Source organism: Oryctolagus cuniculus, chromosome 7, assembly GCF_051225735.1.
Source record: "Oryctolagus cuniculus isolate XC-2025 breed Fujian yellow rabbit chromosome 7, ASM5122573v1, whole genome shotgun sequence".
In the NCBI taxonomy this organism is placed as follows: Eukaryota; Metazoa; Chordata; class Mammalia; order Lagomorpha; family Leporidae; genus Oryctolagus; species Oryctolagus cuniculus.
Genome location: NC_142873.1, coordinates 147,420,685 through 147,441,192, shown reverse-complemented (window position 1 = coordinate 147,441,192; position 20,508 = coordinate 147,420,685). Strand labels below are relative to the sequence as shown.

Here is a 20,508-nt window from a genome sequence, read left to right as displayed (position 1 = left end):
GATCCTGGCTCCTGCCAGGATCAGCGCGGTGCGCCGGCTGCAGCGGCGGCCATTGGAGGGTGAACCAACGGCAAAGGAAGACCTTTCTCTCTCTGTCTCTCTCTCTCACTGTCCACTCTGCCTGTCAAAAAAAAAAAAAAAAAAAAAAAAAAAAAAAAAATGTTCCCTGTAAAACGACAGTGAGATCACAGTATTGGCTACCCTGCAGATGGCCAGCGCTAAGTGTTGGCAGGTGCACTCGGAACCCCCGCACTGTGCCGGTAGAAGTGTAGAGTGACACAGCCACCTCGGCAAACCCCGGGACAGTGCCTGCGGAGCTCTCACAGGTCACCGCTGGGACCAGGAATTTGTTTCCCAAATGGCGGGTACGAGAATGTTCACAGCCGCATTCTGTGAAGAGCCCTGAAGTGCCCCGCACAGTGGAATGGCTCAGTTGTCTCGTTTTCCTACTGTGTAATACAGAGCACAGCACTGGGCAGCCATGAGAGGCTGGCTGCTGCACTCCACAGCACAGAGATGGCACACGCCTCAGGCCGCACGCACACACACCAGAACATTCTGTAGGACCCCTAGTGTAAAGGGCCATACCGACAAAGCCATCCGTGTTGTTACAAGTCAAGATGGGTTACCCCAGGACTGGGAGTCTAGGATCGGGGAATTCGGTGTCCTGCTTTTTCCTGCTTGATCTGGGTGAGGGTTTCATGGGTGTGTTTGCTTTGCAAGGATTCTGTATACATGCCTCATTAGAGTTCTTTTTAACATTAAATGTTATTTTTAGTTTTTAAATAATATTGTTTATGTGTTCTTCTTAATTGAAAGGCTGAGAGAGGGAGAGGGAGAGAGACATCTTCATCTGCTGGTTTACTCCCCAAATGACTATAACAGCCAAGGCTGGGCCAGGCCTAAGCCAGAAGCCAGGAGCTCCATCCAGGCCTCCCACTGGGTTGCAGGGGCCAAGTACTTAAGCCATCACCAGTTTATCAGCAGGAAGCTGGATCAGAAGTGGAGAAGCTGGGACTTAGATCAGGCATTCTGACAAGAAAGCCTCTCACGTGCCCAGCAAAGACTTCAGGATGTCACCTATGACAGGGATTCGCTCCAGAGACAGCTCAGTGCAGCCCTGCCACAGCACTTATTCCTCAGAATTCTTCCTCATGTTGTTGTTCTTGAAGTCAGAGAGTTTGTCATCACCTCTGGATTACATATACCAGGATATCGAATCCCTAGCAGGAGGGCTAACTCAAGGGGCTGATCCGCTGACGACTGAGTGAGGCGTATCCCCATTCCATGGATTAGGAGACTGAGCTCAGCGAAGAACAGTGAGTCACTGCACACCCAGTTCTTACTTGCTGAGCATATGTTAACTTTTTGAGTTCCTAAAAACATCAATGGTCAAGCTGTTTTTTATGAAATTTATTGAAAATAATGCTTAAATTAATTACTTCAGCCACATCTTTGAATCTACAAACATTCATCAAACACTGAAATGTGTTTGATGACAGGGATAAAATTTTGATAATTATTTAAAATTAAGGTGTTAAGCCTGCTCAAGGAATATGAGAATATGGACAGCTTCTCACCACTGTGCCCCAATGGTTTTTTCTTTTTCTTTTTTTTTTTTTTTAGATTTTATTTACTTACTTGAGAGGCATAGTTACAGACAGAGAGTGAGACAGAAATAGAGGTCTTCCATCTGCCTGTTCACACCTCAGACAGCCAAAACGGCTCCTGGCTTCAGCCTGACCCAGCCCCGGCCACGGTGGTCATTTGGGGAGTGAACCAGCAGTTGGAAGATCTCTGTCTCTCCCTCTGTGTCTGTAACTCTGACTTTCAAATAAATAAAATGAATCTTAAAAAAGAAGAAGAAGAAGAAGAAGAAAACCGAAAAACAGAAACAGTAACAGCCATGGTGTGTTGTACAGGAGCCTGCTGTTCCACAGCTAAGAGCTCAGGTTGAGCCCGGCCTCTCCCTCCCCCAGGGCGCTATGTCCTGTCCTTTGTTGGCTGCGGGCTGGCCGTCGTGGGCACCTACCTGCTGGTGACATTTGCACCCAATAGTCACGAGAAGATGACGGGCGAGAACGTCACCAGACACCTCGTGAGCTGGCCTTTCCTCTTGTACATGGTAAGAGGAGCCCCGGGTCCTCCCACCTGGTGGGGGGGGGCGGGGAGGGGTCAGGGACCAAGTCCCAGAAAGCAGAAACCTGGAGCCTGTGAAGCACAAGGCCCCGCAGACCACGCTTGCGGAGGGCGGGGCTCACGGAGAAATGCTGACTTCACTCACGCCCGAGTGCTGTCCAGAACCAGACAGGCGGCTGCCAGCTTACTGCCCAGCCATGAGGACAGACTGCACATGTCTGTCCAGCCTGATGGAGAAATGGAAAGTCTAGCAGTAGCTGTCTCCAAGACCTGTCTCGGACTGTGTTTTATTAACATCTCTACGGTGACCATTTAACTTTTATGGTGAGAAAAAAGTTAGCATCCTAAATGATTTACAGTGTGAAAACAGAAAGCCAGGAGACCCTGGGAAATGCGTCCCCTCTCCCCGCACCACCCCTCAGTCCTCTCGCTCCAATCACATCCGCGTTAGGTCTGCAGCTCAACCCAGGCGGACACGTAGGGTCTTCAAGAGAGCTTCCGGTGTGTTCTTTTTCCATGCCCTGCACCAAGCTCAGCATTTTTAGGTATTGTCTTAGGTTTTCTCAGCAATCCAGGAAAGTAAGTGTTTCCCCCCATTTCATGAGAAAACTGGGCCTCGGGGAGCTGAGCCGACTCCATCAGAGCCCACAGGGCAGAGCCAGGCTGGCTGCGGGCTCCTGGCCCCAGGTGTGGTCTGCATTTCCCGGAGCTTGTCATTTTCCACTGACTCAAGCAGCCTGGGCCCTGATTGGTTGAGGGGCCCTGGAACATGGCTTCCTAGGTGAAGAACAGACTGCCTGAGATTGGGGCTGTGCAGGCGCTCTGGGTCAGCCAGCTCCAGGTCTCTCTGGTGGGCATGGAGCAATGTCCACACAGCACAGCCAAAGACGCACGTCTCCAGGCCAAAGCTGACCCCACTGCAGGCCTTTCCCTCGAGGAATCCTGGCCTCCAACCCTGTATGTGCTGCGTGGCCTTGGCCAAGTCACTCTCCCTCTCTGTTTCCTTCTCATGCTGGTGAGAATCACTGGACTTAGCATTGTTGTTGGGAGATACACCGAGCAGCGAGTGAATCACCCAGCACGTGGTGGCTGCTCGGTGAATGATTCCGTTTGTCTGGCTTCCCCATGCCTGCAAGGTGGTCTGCCAGCTGGGGTGATTTATGGAACCAAAATCAGTCAATATCTACTGCACGTTTGCCGCGTGCCAGCACGGTGGAGCTGAAGCCGTAAACGCTGCTCACGGAACTCAGGGCTGTTGGCGGCAGCCAGCTCAGCATCTAAAGCCGAGTGCGTTCCAGCACTCGTCTCCGCATCGTAAAGAACTGTGGGGGGAAGCAGCCGAGCAGCAGGCACCCCCACCCCTGAGTGCATGCCGGGTGGCTGGCAGTGTTGACGTGGGCCCCTGCATCAGCCTGGTGAAGAATTCGGCTGCAATTAAAGACAATTATGACGACTTCCTACAACATAGAGACGGTTGACCATCACTGAAAACAGTCCCTGGGACAGACAAGGAAGAAACAGGGGAAGTGAAGACAGCTGTGTTGCATGGTCCCTAATTACCCACTGCTGTGTCTGCATGGGGTCTGTATGCTGACCAAGCCGGGGGGGCCACCGGGGCTGAGCCATCGTCTGCATTTTCCCCGGTGGTTTTCGCCGTGTGCTGGGGCTGGGTCAGCTCTTTGGGAAAGCGATGCCAAATGACTGGGCCTGCAAGGGATAGAAAAGACAAGACACGGCCACGGGCGGGCAGCGTCTAGAAGGTCGGACTTGCCCTTGTCTAAGAGTGAGTGTCTGGATTGAGCGCCTTCCTGCCCCCCACACACACACACACAGTGCGGCCCTGCGGGGAGATGCCTGGGCCTGGAGCTGCGCTGTCCACGTCAAACCCAGACTCCACCATTTGCTAGCTGGGCCTTGCAGGAGTGCCCGCTGCACAGAACCACTGTGCTGTAACGAGTGCAGCATGAATGAAACTCTCAGAACAGCGCCTGGCCTGGAATGAGAGCGCGTTACGTGTGCGCAGCGACGTGGCCTCGTAGACCGAAGATTGGCCTACCTGTTCCACGGCGGCGACACTGCGGTGTTGGGGAGTGAAGAGACTTACCCCAGGATCCAGCCCAGACACCGGTGCCTTCCTCCTCCTGCACTGGGAAGCCACGCACGTCAGCTTGGTCAGGAACAAGGGGGCTGTGCACTTGACTCCGTGAGCAAGTGTCTGCCTCCTTGAGGAGCCCCCCCCCAGTTTTCCCGGGGACACCCATGAAGCAGTGACGTGGGATGAGATCATCCCAGCTCCATGCATCAGGGCCAGATGTGACAGGGCGGCGACGAGGCCAGCCCACCCCTCCCCCCAAAGCTAGGGCGTAAAGGGGACAGGGTCTCCTTCCCAGTGCCGCTGGGGGTTGGAGTTTTCGCCCTGCATTTTCCCCTGAGCGAGCGGTACTTGGGAGATGCTGGCTGTCTCATTCCCTTTCACCTCTGAGTTCCTGTGACCTGAAGGTACTCGGCAGCCTGCGTGGGGTCCAGCCCACGGGGGCTCCCCACTGACCCCCGCCCCTGCCGCTTCCCGTAGCTCCTGGAGATCGTGCTCTTCTGCTTGCTGCTGTACTTCTACAAGGAGAAGAACGCCAACAACATCGTTGTGGTTCTCCTACTGGTGGCCTTGCTCGGTAAGCTGGGGTCCGCGGGAGGCCGCACCGGCAGCCAACGAGGGCTCTGGAGACGGAAGTCACTCGGGGGTGGCTCAGGCGGTCGCTCCATGGGCAGCTGCAAGGATCCAGGGCCCTGCTGGCCGGGGGCAGCCCCGTGGTGTCCAGCGTTCTCGCCGGAGCACCAAGGGACGCGTACGTGCCAGGACCTGGGGCTATGCCAAGGACGAGACAGACACAGCCCTGTCCTCGGAGAGCCTCCATTTGAAAGGGAGGAAATGGCGGGAGACACAGAGGCGATGTCACTTTGGGCAGGGGCCATTGCAGTGAGAAGAAAGGATCAGGAACAGGGCGCAGGTTCAGCAGGTTCCAACGCGCGCACCCTGGGAGGTCCGTGTGGAGCCTCCACGGGTAGGGACCAGCCCTGGGTTCAAGGGCTCAGCCAGTCCCTGCTCCTCCTCCCTTCCTGTCAGAGGACTGGGTGTGCAGTGGGAGAGGCCCTGTTCATGCCAAGTGCTGCAGAGCTGGGGAAAGCCGGCCCTCCAGGGGCAGACACGTGGCTGGAGCCCCGCTGCCGCCTCCCGCCCTCTGCAGCCCTGGGCTGGTGGCTCTCGCGCTGAGAACCATACTCCCCGTTTCAAATCCCACGGAGGCCTGGGGGAGATGAGCAGAGAAGAGCATGGGCGCCCCACATCTGCTGCGTCCCCTCTGCCCTTCCTGCTGCAGGCCCCCCCCCCCAAGGCCGCAAACCACAAGGCAGCTGTCCTGAAGACAGGTCACATGGTTTTGATTCGTTTGTTTTGAAACAGCTTTATCAAGACGTAGTCCGTGTGCCCTCCAGTTCACCTGTTCAAAGTGCACGCTTCAGTGGCGTTCACTGTACGCGCAGAGTTGTACAACCATCATCATTGTTGTCTAATTGTGGGACATTTTGTCTCCCCAAGAAGAAACCTCGGGCTCTCTGGAAGTCCCCAGCACCCCCTCCCTCCAGCCCCAGGCCACCGCTAGTCCACCCTCTAGAAACCCCAGCGCCCCCTCCCTCCATCGCAGGCCGCCCTGAGTCCACCTCCTGCCTTTCGTACTCAGGCACTCTGCGGCCTTTTGTGACTGGCTTCCTCTCGTCCCTTTTTGTAACCTGAATCAGTCCTTCATTCCTTGTTGACTTGGTTTGCAAAATGGGTTGCAAAGATCATGGTCCAGAGATGTCTTCCCCTGTGAGTAGGAAGTCCAGAAGGCTCTGAGGCAGCTGCCGAACCCCCGGTCACTCTCCAAGATCCCCGATGACAAATGTCTGTCTTAAGTGGCTGTGTGCATCCGGAAGCTGTCGTCTGATGGCCAAGGGGCCTGGAAGCCTCCGTGTGTGATGGGGCTGTTGGCAGAGCAGCTCCCCAGGGGAGCAGGTGGGAAAGGGCTTTGTATCAGATTTGGGCTTTTAAAAAAATATTTTAACTTTATTTACTAGGGAGAGAGAGAAAGAGAAATCTCCCACCTATGGGTTCATTCCCCAAATGTCTGCAGCAGCTGTGGCTAGACCAGGCCAAAGCTAGGTGCCCACAACCGCATCCAGGTCTCCCATGTGGGTGGCAGGTGCCCAAGTACTTGGGCCACCACTTGCTGCCTCCCAGGTGATTGAATCCTGAGCACAGCTGGGCCTGGCACCCAGGCACTCTGATAGAGGATTTGGGTGTCCCACGCAGCATCTTAACCTGTAAGGTAAATGTCCTCCCACCCCCAGGCTTGTTTTGTTTAACTCCTGTTTCGGTGGAGGGATTGACAGGTGACCAAAGTCATTTCTATACCACTAGGTAAAGCTTACGAGGGTCTCTGTAGTGACGTGGGCTTGACAGTGCACTGGGTATCTGGGAAGAAACACTTAGAAGTTATGTAACTTTTTTCTGTGCCTTTTGAATTACATTTCCTGCCTGTGCTCTGTCATGACCACGACATAGGCACAGTCCAACAGGACCAGAGTATAAGATGCAAGCAAACTTGCGTGTATTGGGAGTGTATGTGCAGATGCACAGGAATGAGTGTGCCAAAACAGAGGAATGTTTGTAAAAGCACACGTGGCTCAGCCTTCAACCACCCCACCCCCCGTGGGCTCTCTGTACCCGACAGGCCTGCACTGGGAGCCTCAGTCACTCGGCTGCCGCCGGGCCTCCCGCTGTGTTCCAGGCACAGTGCCAGGAGCACAGGGGCTCAGCACGCTGAACAAGTTGTCCGATCTTGGCCACGGCTGTTGGTGTCTCAGCACAGACCCACAGGGCCGTGTCTTCTCCCGTGAACTATCAGGTGGCTCCGTCACCGCGCCCTTCGGGTTATAAACCATAGTAAAGGCTCTGTCTCCCTGCACACAGGCTCCATGACGGTGGTGACGGTCAAGGCCGTGGCCGGGATGCTGGTCCTGTCCATCCAAGGAGACCTGCAGCTCGACTACCCCATCTTCTACGTGATGTTCGTGTGCATGGTGGCTACCGCCATCTATCAGGCCGCGTGAGTCACTTGTGCTTCTCCTGCTCGTCCTCGCCCTCATGGGTCTCTTCCATGTGGAGGTTCTGACCACGTTTGGTTTGGAAGCCATGGGGAAGGGACGGCGGAACATTCAGATGACCAGGGCTCGGCATCCGGTGTGTTTGCTGCTGCCTTGGCCCATGAAGGGGCTTGAGCCACCTGCATAGAAGCGGAAGCCCACAGTGGGCGTGGTTTTGTTGCCAGGCCTCACCCTGTGTGGGCTGTGCCGTCTGCAGGCAGCTTGGTTCCCCATCTTCTCTAAGGCTGGCATCCGTCTCTGGGACTTCAGGCGACACTTTGCCATCCCTGGGGGGAAGGGTGCACCTACTTTCCTGCAAGCAGAAAATAAAAGTGGTGGTCTCTTCCCGCCTGCTGGCATCTCCCAAGCCAAGAGCGAGGTGCTTACCCCTCCCAGAGCAGAGGAGTTAAGTGGAAAGCAGCAGGCCTGAGGGCAGGGCCTGTGCACTGCTCACACCCACGGCGGGCTGGGAGGGGGGAGGCGCTCCACGAAGATGGTTGGCCTTGGCCCGGTGAGCGAGCCAGTGCTGCCTGGGAGGCTCAGCCAGGCTCACATCCACCAGCCGTGCGGCCTGCAGAGCTCGTAGCAGTAGCCGCTGCTGACCAGGTGCCTGGTGCGTACCAGCTATGCTCCCAGTGCTGGACAGAACTAACTCCTGTGGTCCTCACAGCACACTCAGAGGTAGATCATACGAGGGGGCTTCAGTTTGTGGCAAATGTGTATTGCAAAAAGAAAAATTACGCATGGATTTCAAAAATTTTGCACCAAAATAAACTTAACATCTTCATTCCATTTTTTTTTCCACAAACTCTTTTGAAGTCCCCTCCTCGTATTTTCCCTGCTGGCGCCCAGGGAACCGAGGCAAAAGCTGCAGAGCCTGGGAGGTGGCAGAACCCGGCCCGCGCCCCACTCCGCTGCCACCTGCTCAGGTTCTCCATCCTCAGATGAGAACAGCAGCCCCCACCTGAGAGACACGAGCCATTCAGGACGGTCCCCAGGACAGTGTCCAGTGCAAATTAGCTGTGTTTGTGACCATAGCATTGTGGCTGTGGTCGTGGTTATCTTCAGTCCTGCGATGGTCTGGGTCCTCACCAGGGAGCCCGTGCCAGTGCAAGCTCTGAGCTGAGCACTGCAGGGTTAGAGACGCCTCCCTCCCCGGGGAGCTCCACGTTCACCCAGACAGCACAGTGGCTTCCACCGCCCGTGACGGTGGTCCCTGCCCCAATGGCCCTCCCTGCCCCAGTGAGTGGCATGGCAGCCGGGTAATGGGTGACGGCAGTGGAGTGCTCAGTGCACTGTGGTGGAAGCAGCAGGAAGAACGGGAATGTCTATGCCTAAAGAGGAAAGTAGGGTTGATCGTGGACCAGGGGACTCGGAGTCTCTCTGATTTTCTCTCCTTTTCCTGTCTTGATGCAAGTGATCACATTGGTTTTGAATTAAGAAGGGAAATTTGTTTAGAAAATCATTACACCACTAGGCAGGGTGTTTCTGGGAGGAGGTGTGTGGAAGACTCAGCACCGGATCTTTGGAGTGGAGACGCAGGTGAAAGAAAGTGGCAGGGACCACGTGGTCACTCACACGTGGCCCTCTCCACCCGGAGAATGTGGATGGGCCTCGGGCCGTGGGTTCCCGGGAAGAATGGGAGCAGGGTGTGGAGTCCAGACGTAGGATCGCCAGTGCCCCCGAATGTGAGGGTGGTGTTTCCTAAGCCAGGGAGTGCTCCTTCGTGCAAACCGAGCCCCGCTGTGGTCAGCTTTCTGAGGTCCCCACAGCCCCGCTGACCGAGTGCTTTTGTGTTGAAGGTTTTTAAGCCAAGCCTCCCAGATATACGACTCCTCCCTGATTGCCAGCGTGGGCTACATCCTGTCCACGACCGTGGCCATCACAGCAGGTAAGGGGGTGTCCCTGGTGACTGAGCTTCTGCCTCCCACCAGAACGGCTCAGGCTTCTCTACCCCCGGGGCTGGGATGGGGGGGCCCTGCCTCTGCTGGGAGGGGGATTCCGCAGCCTCGCGAACATGCAGAAGAGCCCGCTGACCGGTGACTTCTCTTCTCTGCTGCTGCAGGTGCCGTCTTCTACCTGGACTTCGTCGGGGAGGACGCACTGCACGTCTGCATGTTTGCACTGGGGTGAGTCATGGATCACCCCCCCCACCGCTTGTGACGGCCTCAGCCGCTGGAGCGCCATCTGTCAGGGTCAGGGTCAAGGTCAGGGGAGCTGCTGGCCTTTGGGGCTTTGCCCTGGAGGTGAGCGTTTTACTCCCAGAGGGCACTGTCCCCATCTTCCTTGTGGCCTCCCTCTCTTTGTCATTTCTAAAATACTTTGATCACGTGAGAAGACTCGTCCTCAGCTCAGAGCTAGCAGTGCGCCTCAGGCCAGCTGAGACCCCATCCTTGTGCGAGCACCAGCAGGTGGGCCAGAGGACGGGACCCCCGCTGGCGGTCCTTCAACAAGGGTGCGCATCGGGCACTCTCAACCCACAAACTCTCATGAGCATATTGCCCGGGGCAAGCTTCCGTTTCTCTTCCTTTGTCTTGGGGAAAGTACTTGAAGGGGGACTCAGAGACATACGTATGTGGCCCTTTATTTTGAATTAGCTGGGTGAGCTAACAGTGAGTGTCCAGCAGTAGAACACAGGATAAATGAATGATTCTAAATCCACCCGGTAGTGCCCTGTGCTGCCCTATTGCAAAGCCGAGGCCGCTGGCTTGGAGCCATGTTGGGACATTACATGAAAAAAGTGTCCTTGTCCCCAGAGTGGCCTGCCCTGTGATCTAGATGAAACAAGATGACAAGATGACTTGCACAGCGGTGCTGATAGCAGCGTCACTCATCAGAGGCCTACGCTGGAAACACCCCAAGTGTCTACAAGCAGGAGACTCAGGAGAGATGTGTAGCGTATTCAGACGCAGGATTCCAGACGATAGTTAAAATAACAAGATGCTAACACACACCAGGGAGTAGATGGCTCTTTGAAACATTTTATCTAGTGAGAGAGACATCTAGGAGAGCACACTGTGGGATTGAACTCAGGAGAATCCCAGAACGGGTGACCCTAATCCGTGGGGAGGGAGGTCACCTCTGGGCAGGAGCCTGGGAAGCTCCCGGAGCGGGTGGAAATGTTTTCCACCTTGTCTGGGAGGTGAGCACACAAGTCCAGTTCATCCCGCCGTACCTAGCGGCTGTGTGCCTTTTCCCGCCCACAGTTCTATAGGAAGAGTGCTTGTTTCTGTAAGTAAAAGGGGATATTTTAGAAAACAAGCAATACTTCAGCAGTATCCAAAGATTCAGCCAACCAGGAGCCAAAACTAGATTTTAAGATTTGCATCAATCTGAACATTGAGAGATTTTCCCCCTTATCCCCTGATAGAGGAGAGCATCTGTTTACGTTGTATTTACCTGTACTGCACGGCCTGGAGATGATTCAGTGTGCAGGAGGGTGTGTGTAGGCGGTGTGCAAACACCGTTCGTGTCATGGAAGGGACGTGACTATCCATGGATGGTGGCTCCGAGGCAGGTCCTGGACCCGTCCCCCATGGATAGGAGGGGCGACTGCGCACCCCGCACCTGGGAGAGCAGGTGCAAGGGGTGGGGGGGTTTCCAGTGTTTACTTTTCTAGACTCTGCAGTGGTTGAATTCAGGCCATAGAGAATTTTTAATAAAAACAAGATGCATTTAAAGGCAGGGTTCTGAGAGCAGGGGCCGAGTGGCAGTTTCGCCTCGGGGAGGTTAATTTGTTCTGCACTCCCGTGGGGGCGTGCAGCGTGCGGGGCTGCATGGATTCTTGTTCTGCCACTAGAACCGGCTCCCTGCTGCTCCCAGGCCCAGCCGCCCACTCCCCTGCCCCCACCCCCAGCCTGATTTCTTCTCCTCCCTTATCTCCCATGCCCAGGTGCCTCATCGCATTCCTGGGTGTCTTCCTCATCACCCGGAACAGGAAGAAGGCCATTCCATTTGAGCCCTATATCTCCATGGATGCCATGCCAGGTAACGTGAGAGCCCCCTGTGCCCGCCCAGCTGGCCGTCATGTAGCGTGCCTGCCACTGCCAGCGCCAGGCCTGGTGCAGGAGAGGTTGCCGTGCCATCGTGGTGTGCCTGTTCTCTCGCTGTCGTTTTGTTGTTGTTGTTGTTGTTCTTAATGACGTTGTGCAGAAGAGGAGGCAATGGCTGAGGCACCCCGGTTGGCTCTGAGCACATCTTGCCGATTCCTGTGTCTGTTCCGGGAAAAGCCAGATGCCACTGGATGAGGTCATGATCTGCCGCCCGGGCTTCTGGCCCACAAATGGAAAGATCCATTCATCTGGTTGGAATGGAACAATCAGAGCAGGGAAGGGAAGTGGGATGAATGAAATTCAAATACTATAACCTTGATTCCACAGGGCAGTGGCTTGTTCTGGAAAAATCTCATTTCCCAGGGAGCTAAAGGTTCCTGCTGGGAAATTCTAGCTCAAGTGCCTCTAAGCCTAAACATGCCCAAGAGGGAGTGGTGGGGCTTGTGGAGAAGTGCAGAGGTCCTGAGGGATTCAGATTAGAAGAAGGTAAGGCAGGGCCGGCGCTGTGGCATAGCAGTAAAGCTGCCACCTGCAACACCAGCATCCCACATGGGCGCCGGTTTGTGTCCTGGCTGCTCCACTTCCGATCCAGCTCCCTGCTAATGCACCTGGGAAAGCATTGGAGGATGGCCCAAGTGTTTGTGTCCCTGCCACCCATGTGGGAAACCTTGGAGAAGCTCCTGGATCCTGGTTTTGGCCTCTCCCAGCGCCGACCACTGTGGCCACCCAGCGAGTAAATCAGCAGTTGGAAGATCTCTCTCCCTGTAACTCTTTCAAAATAAATAAATCTTTTTTAAAAAATAAAAGAAAAAGGTAAGGCATTGGGCCGGCCCTGTTGGGTCTGCTGACCTAAATAACCACTCGCTTCCCACTGTAGCTCGATCTCAATTTTTCTGTGGAATCACTGGGATGGGACTCTCCCAGCCTTCGTCAGCATAACCTGCCAGCCGTGGGGATGGCCCAGTGCACCTGCTGAGTCAGGAGCAGCTGTGTGCTCAGGGCTGACCGAGGTCTCCTTAGCAGCGGCCCCAGGGTGCATGTCAACTTTCCGCGTTGGTTCTTCATGTCTTGCTTTCAAGCCATTGTCTGTGATTCTTGCTGTCACCAGCCTGCCTGCCCAAGGGTACCAACTCCATGTCAGTCTTCTCATTTGAGCCAACGCGTCCCAACCCTGTGCGATACCAGAGTGAATGGGCTCTGAGCGGGAGACCTGAGATTTCCCCCGGAAGTCAAGTGCATGAGCTTCAGTGCATGGACTTGTCTTGTCAAACATCTAATCTGGCTGCTCAGATGCCTTTTTTGCTTACTTCCTTATTTCTCGGCTGTGTTCCGGATAGATGAGGGCGCTGGATAGCTGAATTCCAGATAGGTGAGGTGTCAACTCTGTGTGTGCAAGTATGTGTACGTGGTGTACGTGCACGTGTGTTTGTGGTCTATGAACTCCGTGTGTGTATGTATATGCAGATATCTGTGTAGATATGTGCACATGCATCTAGATACACATATATGTATGTGTCCTCCGGGAAGTAACACAGGGCCACCTAAGGTAACCTCGCCTACCCACATTCTGTGGCCTGTTTGCGGGTGTGGCTCTGGGCTTTCTTCCTCTTTGTACCAGTGGGAAGTCAGATGCCGAGGCCAGGAAGCCCTCTGATTCGCGTGTGTTCTGTGCTGTGAGCGTGTGGGCTTGGAGTTCCCGGGACAGAGTTCTAGCCGCAGCTCTGCACCCACCTGCTGGTGACCTCCCCAGGCCTCTCAGCCCCACTTCTAAACGGCATTCCTTCGTTCAGAGCAGTGGAATCAGGCGAGGGTACTTCAAAAAGTTCACGGAAAGTGGATTGGAAACGATAAGTTTATTTTGGTACAAAAAAGTTGAAATATATGCACATACAAGGTCTTCAAAAAGTTTGTGGAAAATTAATATTATGAAAAAGCTGCATGGATTTCCAAACTTTTTGCACCAAAATGAACTGGTCTTTTCATGTCACGTTCCATGACCTTTTGGAGGTACCGTCGTGTCCGGCACGGTGTCTGGGACATGGTAGATGCCTGGCTTGAAATTTGGTTTCCATTCCTTTTGCTTTGAAAACCCTGGAAAGTTTTAAGCCATGAGTGACAGGTGGTAGTGGGCAGGGCCCCTGCTCATGTGCACCTCTTACAAAGATTCTAGATCCCCATCTGAGAATGTTTGATTTTACTATGGGCCTGTCGGAGAAAGGGCAGGGACGTGGAGGCCCAAATCAGTCTGCCCGTACGGAGCCTTGGGACTTTAGGGAGTTAGGGCGACTGGGACGGAGCTGGGTGAGACTGAGCGGCAGAAAATGAGAGGTGTGGGGGAAGGGCCGGGGGAGTCCTTGGAGAGGGCGCCTGGAGAAGCACGTCCTCGTGTCCCTCGATGCCAGTGGTGGCTGCTGAAACGTCATCAGCCGTGGGTCACTTCCCACCATAATGAACAGGAGGGGACTCTAGGGCAGGCTGAGCCATCTTCGTGGGCTCCAGTTCCAGAGCTGGCTGCAGCTGGTTCCATCCAGTTTTATCAGGGACACTAGGAAGATAGCTCAGAGGATTTTGTTTTTTTCAAATGCAACTTTATAGAATTACAAGTTACTAGGCAACAGGTATACAGAGAACTATTATGGGCTGGGAGTGTGCTAGGCGGCCTCAGGAAGCTTGCTGTGGCCATGATCACCTGCCAAGGTGGCTTTTCTGGCCCCCGGCCTCCCTGGGCAGCAAACGGCCCTTCCGCTCCATCTGCCTGGTCAGTGTCTTCCCAGCAGGCTGGTGGCTCCCAACAAGCCACCCCCCACGCTGCACAATTTACAGAGACTAAGCAATTCATGCACCTCAAAGACTTCTTAAAACTGGGGAAGCATCCTGCAGCCCCCCCGGAGTGGCCTGGCCACCCACAGCAGGGCCTCGGCGCTCTGTGGCTCACGCTGACCATATCACAGAAACTCGGCATCCACCACTGTGGATCAGGACGCACACAGGGCCACTGCGTGGCCATCTCTGGCGCAGGCGAAACGTGAGCCTCGTGCAGCCCATAGAGCCCCCCTACCGCCGGTCCTGGCTAATCTGAGGACTGCACTGCTTCAGCTCTCACGTAGCCTCCTTCCGGTCTTTTCTCCTCCTAGATGGAGTTAGAAACATCCCGATTTTAGAATTAGCCCAGCTTCCTGGCTCCACGGAATCCAAAGCACTTCCTTGGACCCGCCCCCAAGTACCTAATGCAAACCTGCATCCCATACTAACGCTTTCCCCACAGTGTATGTACCCCTCATTGCTACGAGTCCATAAACCCAAACGTCTTGGACTGCAGGTGTAGGCCTGATGTGCTTTGGCTGGAAGCTATCCAAAAGCTTCCTGATGCCTGGTAAGCCAGCTTTCTCTCCTGTACCCTCCACCCCACCAACTCCAAACCCCAGACTCCTAAACTCTGCCCTTCAAATGACCATCAGCTCTGTCCAGTGCAAGATGGAGGCAAAGGGGCATCCGCAGATGGGGTCTTCCGAGGCCGTTTGCAGAGTGGATCGGAGAAGAGAGCCTGGCTCTCGCATTAGGTCCTACTCCCCCGTTAGCTGTGTGACCTTGAAACCGTTACTGTACCTCTCTGAGGCTCAGTTTCTTCATCCAGGAAACGAGCATAGTAGCTCATCGCTGTTGTAGGACTGTTTGGGGATTACGTGCAGGTGCATGGAGAGGCCACACAACATCCTGGATGAGTGGGTGGGTGTCAGAGTCTACTGCCCGTCTCCCCATCTGTACCCTGGCAGCTCTGTCCATCTGCCAGCTGTGTGAGCTCAGGCTCATTAACTCCCTTCCCGGTCACCAGGAGAAGAAATGAACTAAAACTGTGTCGCTGGTTAGAGCAGCGTCTTCCACCACCTGAAGGCCCAGCGCCCATCCACCATCATGGTAGCTGCTGCTGCCGTTACTATTTAAAGTGCTTGCCCAGGGCCTAGGGCACTATAAGCGTCCACTGCCAGCTGCTACGACCGACACAGCTTCAAGGAAGACACTCTGCATGCAACTCACTCCAACCCGTCCTGGAGGCAGGACAGGTTGAGGGTCCTAACACCCCGGCAGGAAGCAGGTGCCCCATCCAGGGAGCAGGGGTTAAGGTTAAAGCCACCGAGGTCTTTGTCCTCAAGTGTGAATAGAAATCCCACATCAGTGTTCTGGGAAGTAATTAGCAAATGTGGGCCAGGGATGCTGCTGTTCAAGGTCAAACCTCTCCCTGGGCACACCCGCAGGTGTCTGTGACCCTCCTACCTCAAGAGGACCGCGATGTCTCCCCGACCTGATCTGAGTCCTCCGTGAGGCATCTACCATGTCCAAAGCACAGTGCTAATCCCCCTCCTCCTGGGCCCCAGCCGACAGTCCTGCCATTTTAGACCAGTTGATGGCTGTTCTTACAATGGCTGGTCTGCGTGTCTGTTTCCTGAAGATTCATCCCGTGTTGCCTAGCAACTGTGGTAATTTCTGGTGTCGATCTATGGATGTCCTCGTTGGCATCTCACACATTCAGGAAATGACCAGGCACAGGATCAGCTCCCGCGCGCCAGCGTTGGTCTGGGGTGGGACGGAGGAAGACAGAGCCTCTGTGGCCCCCTTAACACATCGTGATTTGGGGAAAATGGATTTCATTTCAGGTATGCAAAACATGCATGACAAGGGGATGGCAGTGCAGCCCGACCTCAAAGCGTCTTTTTCCTACGGAGCCCTGGAAAACAACGACAGCATCTCTGAGATCTACGCGCCTGCCACGCTGCCAGTCATGCAAGAAGAACACGGCTCCAGAAACGCCTCTGGGGTTCCCTACCGAGTCCTGGAACACAGCAAGAAGGAATGAGCGCCTGGGGCCGGGCTCACCTGCCCTGCGTTTGTGACTCTTCAGGCCCAGCTGGCGGTGGTCCGGCCCTGAGTCCTCGCTTGCCTTTCCAAGTCTGCTTTTTAAAGGGGCAGGCGTGATGGGAAGGCTTTGTCTGGCACAGACGTGTTGTCTTGGTCTTGCACATTTCCAGTGGAGAGGGTGAGGGCCCCGGGTGAAAGCCACATTCCCTGTGGGCAGGAGGAGCGAGCCTCTGCCGCCCTCTAGGGCGCTGAGTGTCCCCCATCAAGGACCAAAGGCTGCCACCTGCTCGGAGCTGGCGTAAGGCAGAGTGTGCTTTCACTCTTCTAAGTCCGTGTCTTCCTCTGCCTGTCGTGTGTAAGCGTCTCAGCCCATGCCCGCCCCCAGGTCCGTGTGTGCGGTGACGTCCACGCCAGGTGCAAGACGCCATTCTTCACGCTCGGCAGGTGCGTCTGCCTTCGGAGTGTCTGCTGAAATGCGCTTGATGTGTGTGTGTGTAATGGATCTGCTCCGAAACGTGGTCTGGGGCCCGTGAAAACTCCTGATGGCTGTTCTCTCCCCCAAGGAACTGGGAAGTCGGGAAAGGAGGAGGAATAGGAGCCAGGAGGGCTGAGACTTCAGCCGCAAACGGAGAATAGTCCCCTGAATCTCACAAAAGGCAATAGCACCACATATAAAAGGAGAGTCGGAAAATCTGGCTGTTTGATTGGCTACTTCTTTTCCTCCCTGCAACCCATGCCCTCCAGGAAGATCGGGGTGGAGTGGGCTGTTTTTGGAGACAACCGCTCAGGCGTGCGCTGTGAGCGCCTTCTCTCCTCTGCAGAGCCACGCACTGAGCACTGGTTCACTTCCCCAGGGTCCTCGTGCCCTACATGCGTGTCTAGGAGAAGCAAGCCTCCCCCCAAAGCGGGGCTGTCGCCTCCTTTCCAGCTGCAGCCACGATGGAGCTCCATAGACTTCAGAGGAAGGCAAGTCAAGCTTTGTCAACGTGAACGAGCGTGAGGACCCCTAGGAGTCCGCTTAGAAGACGTCCCCACACCTCCGCTGCAGGTCCTCTGAGTAAGCGGGACGGGCAGGGGCCCAGGGTCTGCACCCAGAACTAGCTCCACCATTGACCGTGACACCTGGAGTCCAGATGACGCACCTTGAAAGCTTAGCCCGGGGCCAGCGGGGTGGGCCGAGACCCCAGCTCCTTTCCCCGCCAGCCTCCCGCTAGCAGGTTGGGTGAATCCCGTCAGAGCTCCATCCAGGAGATGCCGCTTCCTCTGCACCTGCTGCTTCCCAGGGCAGCTCAACCCACAGGCAACGCGACAGTGTTCACAGACAGTGTTGAGAGATCACTGATCTTCACGGAGTGTGCTTCTTGCTGACTCAGCACCTTGCTTTTGAAAACCCCGACCTGTTGCCGCGATAACCTCTTCTGTAGCGTGTCTTAAGCGTCTCAGAAGGCAACAGTTAGCTTTTGCCCTTAACGTGGGTATCAGCTGAATTTAACAATCTCGACACGGCACCGGCTGGGCACTCAGCACCCGGAGGGTGAAGCTACAAAGCTAAGACAGATGAGCATGGGATTAAAAGCTAAGTTTTTTTTGGTGCAAAAATATTTTGAAATCCCTGTGAATGGGGGAGGTCTTCGAAAAGTTTATGAACTGCGTATAATGCAAAACAAGCCATGGATTTCAAATATCTCTGGCACCCTAAAAAGTCATCTTTTAATTCTGTTTTCCACACACTGTAGAAGTGCCCTCCTGGTTCCCGCCCCGCAGGTCAGCAGGGGCGGGAATCCGGGCCCTGGTGGGTGTGGACTGCAGGCACGGCCCTCAGAAAAGGACAGCTGCGCAGGCTCTGCCCAAGGTTGAGTTCTGAGCCCAAGGGGGAGCCCAGAGTCGGGGGCGGTTTGGGCCCCATTCATGGTCGATGGCAAACCCAGCTGAGACCCGCGCAGAGCGTAGAGAGCCGGCGATCCAGCGGGGCCTACCTTTTCGAGGGCACAGAGATTAGGAACAGGGCTTGGAAAAGCAAGGAGGCTGGGGAAGGTGGTAGGAGATGAGCCTTGGAGGCCAAACCGCAGAGGGTGGAGAACACCTGGCTGGGGGAGCTCAGGGTATCCTAGAGGGCATGGGAGCCACTGATGATTCGAGGGGAAGCGGACGGCGGGACCAGCTGGGGCCGGGAGGAAGGCCTTGTTGAGTGTGGAGGAAGAATCCAAACAGTGGTAAATCGTCTTTCCAGGTCAGACTCTGAGCCTGGAAGAACAAAACACAAAAGAGGAACTAAGATCGTGTCTGGTGCCATTCGGCCCCTCCCCACTTCACAAGTGGTTTCCCCAAGCCTGAGGGTACGGGTGGTGTGGGTAAAGTGAAGGTGACTGGGGAAGCCACCTGCGAGGGCCGCGCCAGGTGACCCGTAGTCACGTGGGCCTCCCAAGCTTCCTCTTCCTCACTCCTTCCTCTTCGTGCCGGGCCTCCTCCCTCCCCGAGGGCCAGTGGCTGTCCAGGAAGGAGCAGGTCAAAGTGCATTGTCATTTCAGGCTTGCTGCAGTGTGGGGGCCCCCAGGAGCTGCCGCTGGGGCCTGGGCCGCTCCCCGGCCTCCCAATCTGAGTCCCCAGAGGCTGGGCAGGAGGCTGTGTGGGCCGGGTGTGACTCCTGGGTCTGCTGGGGGCTGGCCGCTTGCAGGCCCTGGCCCCGGGTATAGGCGGGCCGTGCGCCCGTGGCGGTGCAGCCCTGGCTGTGGGCACAGGGAAGAGGAAGGGCAACGCGCCGTTCACAGCCCCGCCCCTGTGTTCTCACTCGCGATTCTGAAATCCCCGGCCCTCTTGAATCTCTCAGCCACGGGTGGGTGCCCGGCTCCTTCCTGGCAGCCAAGTCCTTACAGCACGGGCCCCAGACGTGGGCTTGCACTTCCATCCTCCTCTGTTCTTCCTCTTTCCCCAACCCCCACTGTGTCTCCCTCCTCCCAAGGCTGAGGTTCGGGGTTCCCTGACTGGACATTAGAAGAAGCTCTTCACCTCCTGGGGCCTTCAAGGACCGAAGCCCCAGCCAGGCCTGATGATGTCATCACGTGACAGGGTGGACTGGAACTCTGGGCGGGAGAGAGAAGGCTTTTCTTGTGAATACAGGCTGCCTGTCAGAGCGGTGGGGACCCCACCCCTCCACCCCCCATCCTGCAGTCTTGTGACTTTCAAATCTGGTCAAATTTCAAATGCTTATGGATAGGCAAAATAAATAAATAAAAGTTACCCTGAGGCGGTGTAAACAAAGTCACTTTAAAGTATAGTCTGTGTGGCCACTTGTATTTTGTTAACCGCATAACCAATATGGCATGTCTTATTTTTCAAAACATTTGTGTGCTATGGTGCAAATAGCATTATGAAATAGTATTTAATTAAAAAAAATCCATGCAATATCTGTTGAGTTCGAGTATTGTGTTTAGTTATACCTTTTTTTAAAAAAAAGATTTTATTTATTTATTTGAGAGGTAGAGTTACAGACAGAGGGAGGGAGAGACAGAGAGAAAGATTCTCCATCAGCTGGTTCACTCCCAAAATGGCTGTAATGGCCGAAGCTGGGCCAACCTGAAGCCAGGAGCCAGGAGCTTCTTCCGGGTCTCCCATGTGGGTGCAGGGGCCCAAGCACTTGGGCCATCCTCTACTGCTTTCCCAGGCCATAGCAGAGAGCTGGATCAGAAGTGGAGCAGCCAGGACTAAACAGGCGCCCATATGGGATTCCAGTACTGCAGGCAGAGGCTTAGCTCACTATGCCACAGTGCTGACCTCTACTTATACTTTCTAGAGTTACCTGCAACAGTGTGGTCTAACAGAGCTCTCTGTGACACTGGACACGCTCTGTTCCTGAGCTGCCCAGTACGGTGGCCCCTATCCACCTGTGCCTCTTGAGCACTTCATAAACGGCTGATAGGACCCAGAAACTGAATTTTTAATTTCACTTAAGTTTTTTCAAGATGTATTTATTTGAAAAATAGTGAGAGAGAGAGAGAGAGAGGAAAAAATAGAGAAAAAGATTTTCTATCTGCTGGTTCATTCCCCAAATGGCTGCAACATCCAGGGCTGAGCCAAGCCAAAGCCAGGAGCCAGGAACTCCACCCAGGTCTCCCACACGGGTGGCAGGGGCCCAAGTTCTTGCGCCATCTTCTGCTCCTTTCCCAGGTGCGTTAGCAGGGCGCTACATAGGCGGTGGAGCAGCCGGGACTCAGACTGGTGCTCCAGTGTGGGATCCAGCATGGCAAGCTCTGGCTCAATCTGCTGCACCACACACGAGCCCATCGTT

At 55.1% G+C, this 20,508-nt stretch overlaps 1 protein-coding gene across 2 annotated transcripts in view; it reads left to right on the top strand.

The window, feature by feature from the left end:
• The window catches only part of NIPAL3 (NIPA like domain containing 3), a 52,163-nt gene extending 32,536 nt beyond the window's left edge, over positions 1 to 19,627 (top strand). The window contains exons 6-12 of one of the 2 annotated variants that reach the window (XM_008265677.5): positions 1,980 to 2,125; positions 4,712 to 4,808; positions 7,145 to 7,280; positions 9,120 to 9,208; positions 9,383 to 9,446; positions 11,210 to 11,304; positions 16,022 to 19,627. In XM_008265677.5, coding sequence (XP_008263899.1) covers positions 1,980 to 2,125; positions 4,712 to 4,808; positions 7,145 to 7,280; positions 9,120 to 9,208; positions 9,383 to 9,446; positions 11,210 to 11,304; positions 16,022 to 16,221 — 827 coding nt within the window. In that variant the 3' untranslated portion in view covers positions 16,222 to 19,627. Of the gene's footprint in view, positions 1 to 1,979; positions 2,126 to 4,711; positions 4,809 to 7,144; positions 7,281 to 9,119; positions 9,209 to 9,382; positions 9,447 to 11,209; positions 11,305 to 12,706; positions 12,739 to 16,021 lie in introns of those variants that run through there. The other variant, XM_017346464.4, reaches the window with a different exon arrangement.
• Positions 19,628 to 20,508: the final 881 nt, after the last annotated feature.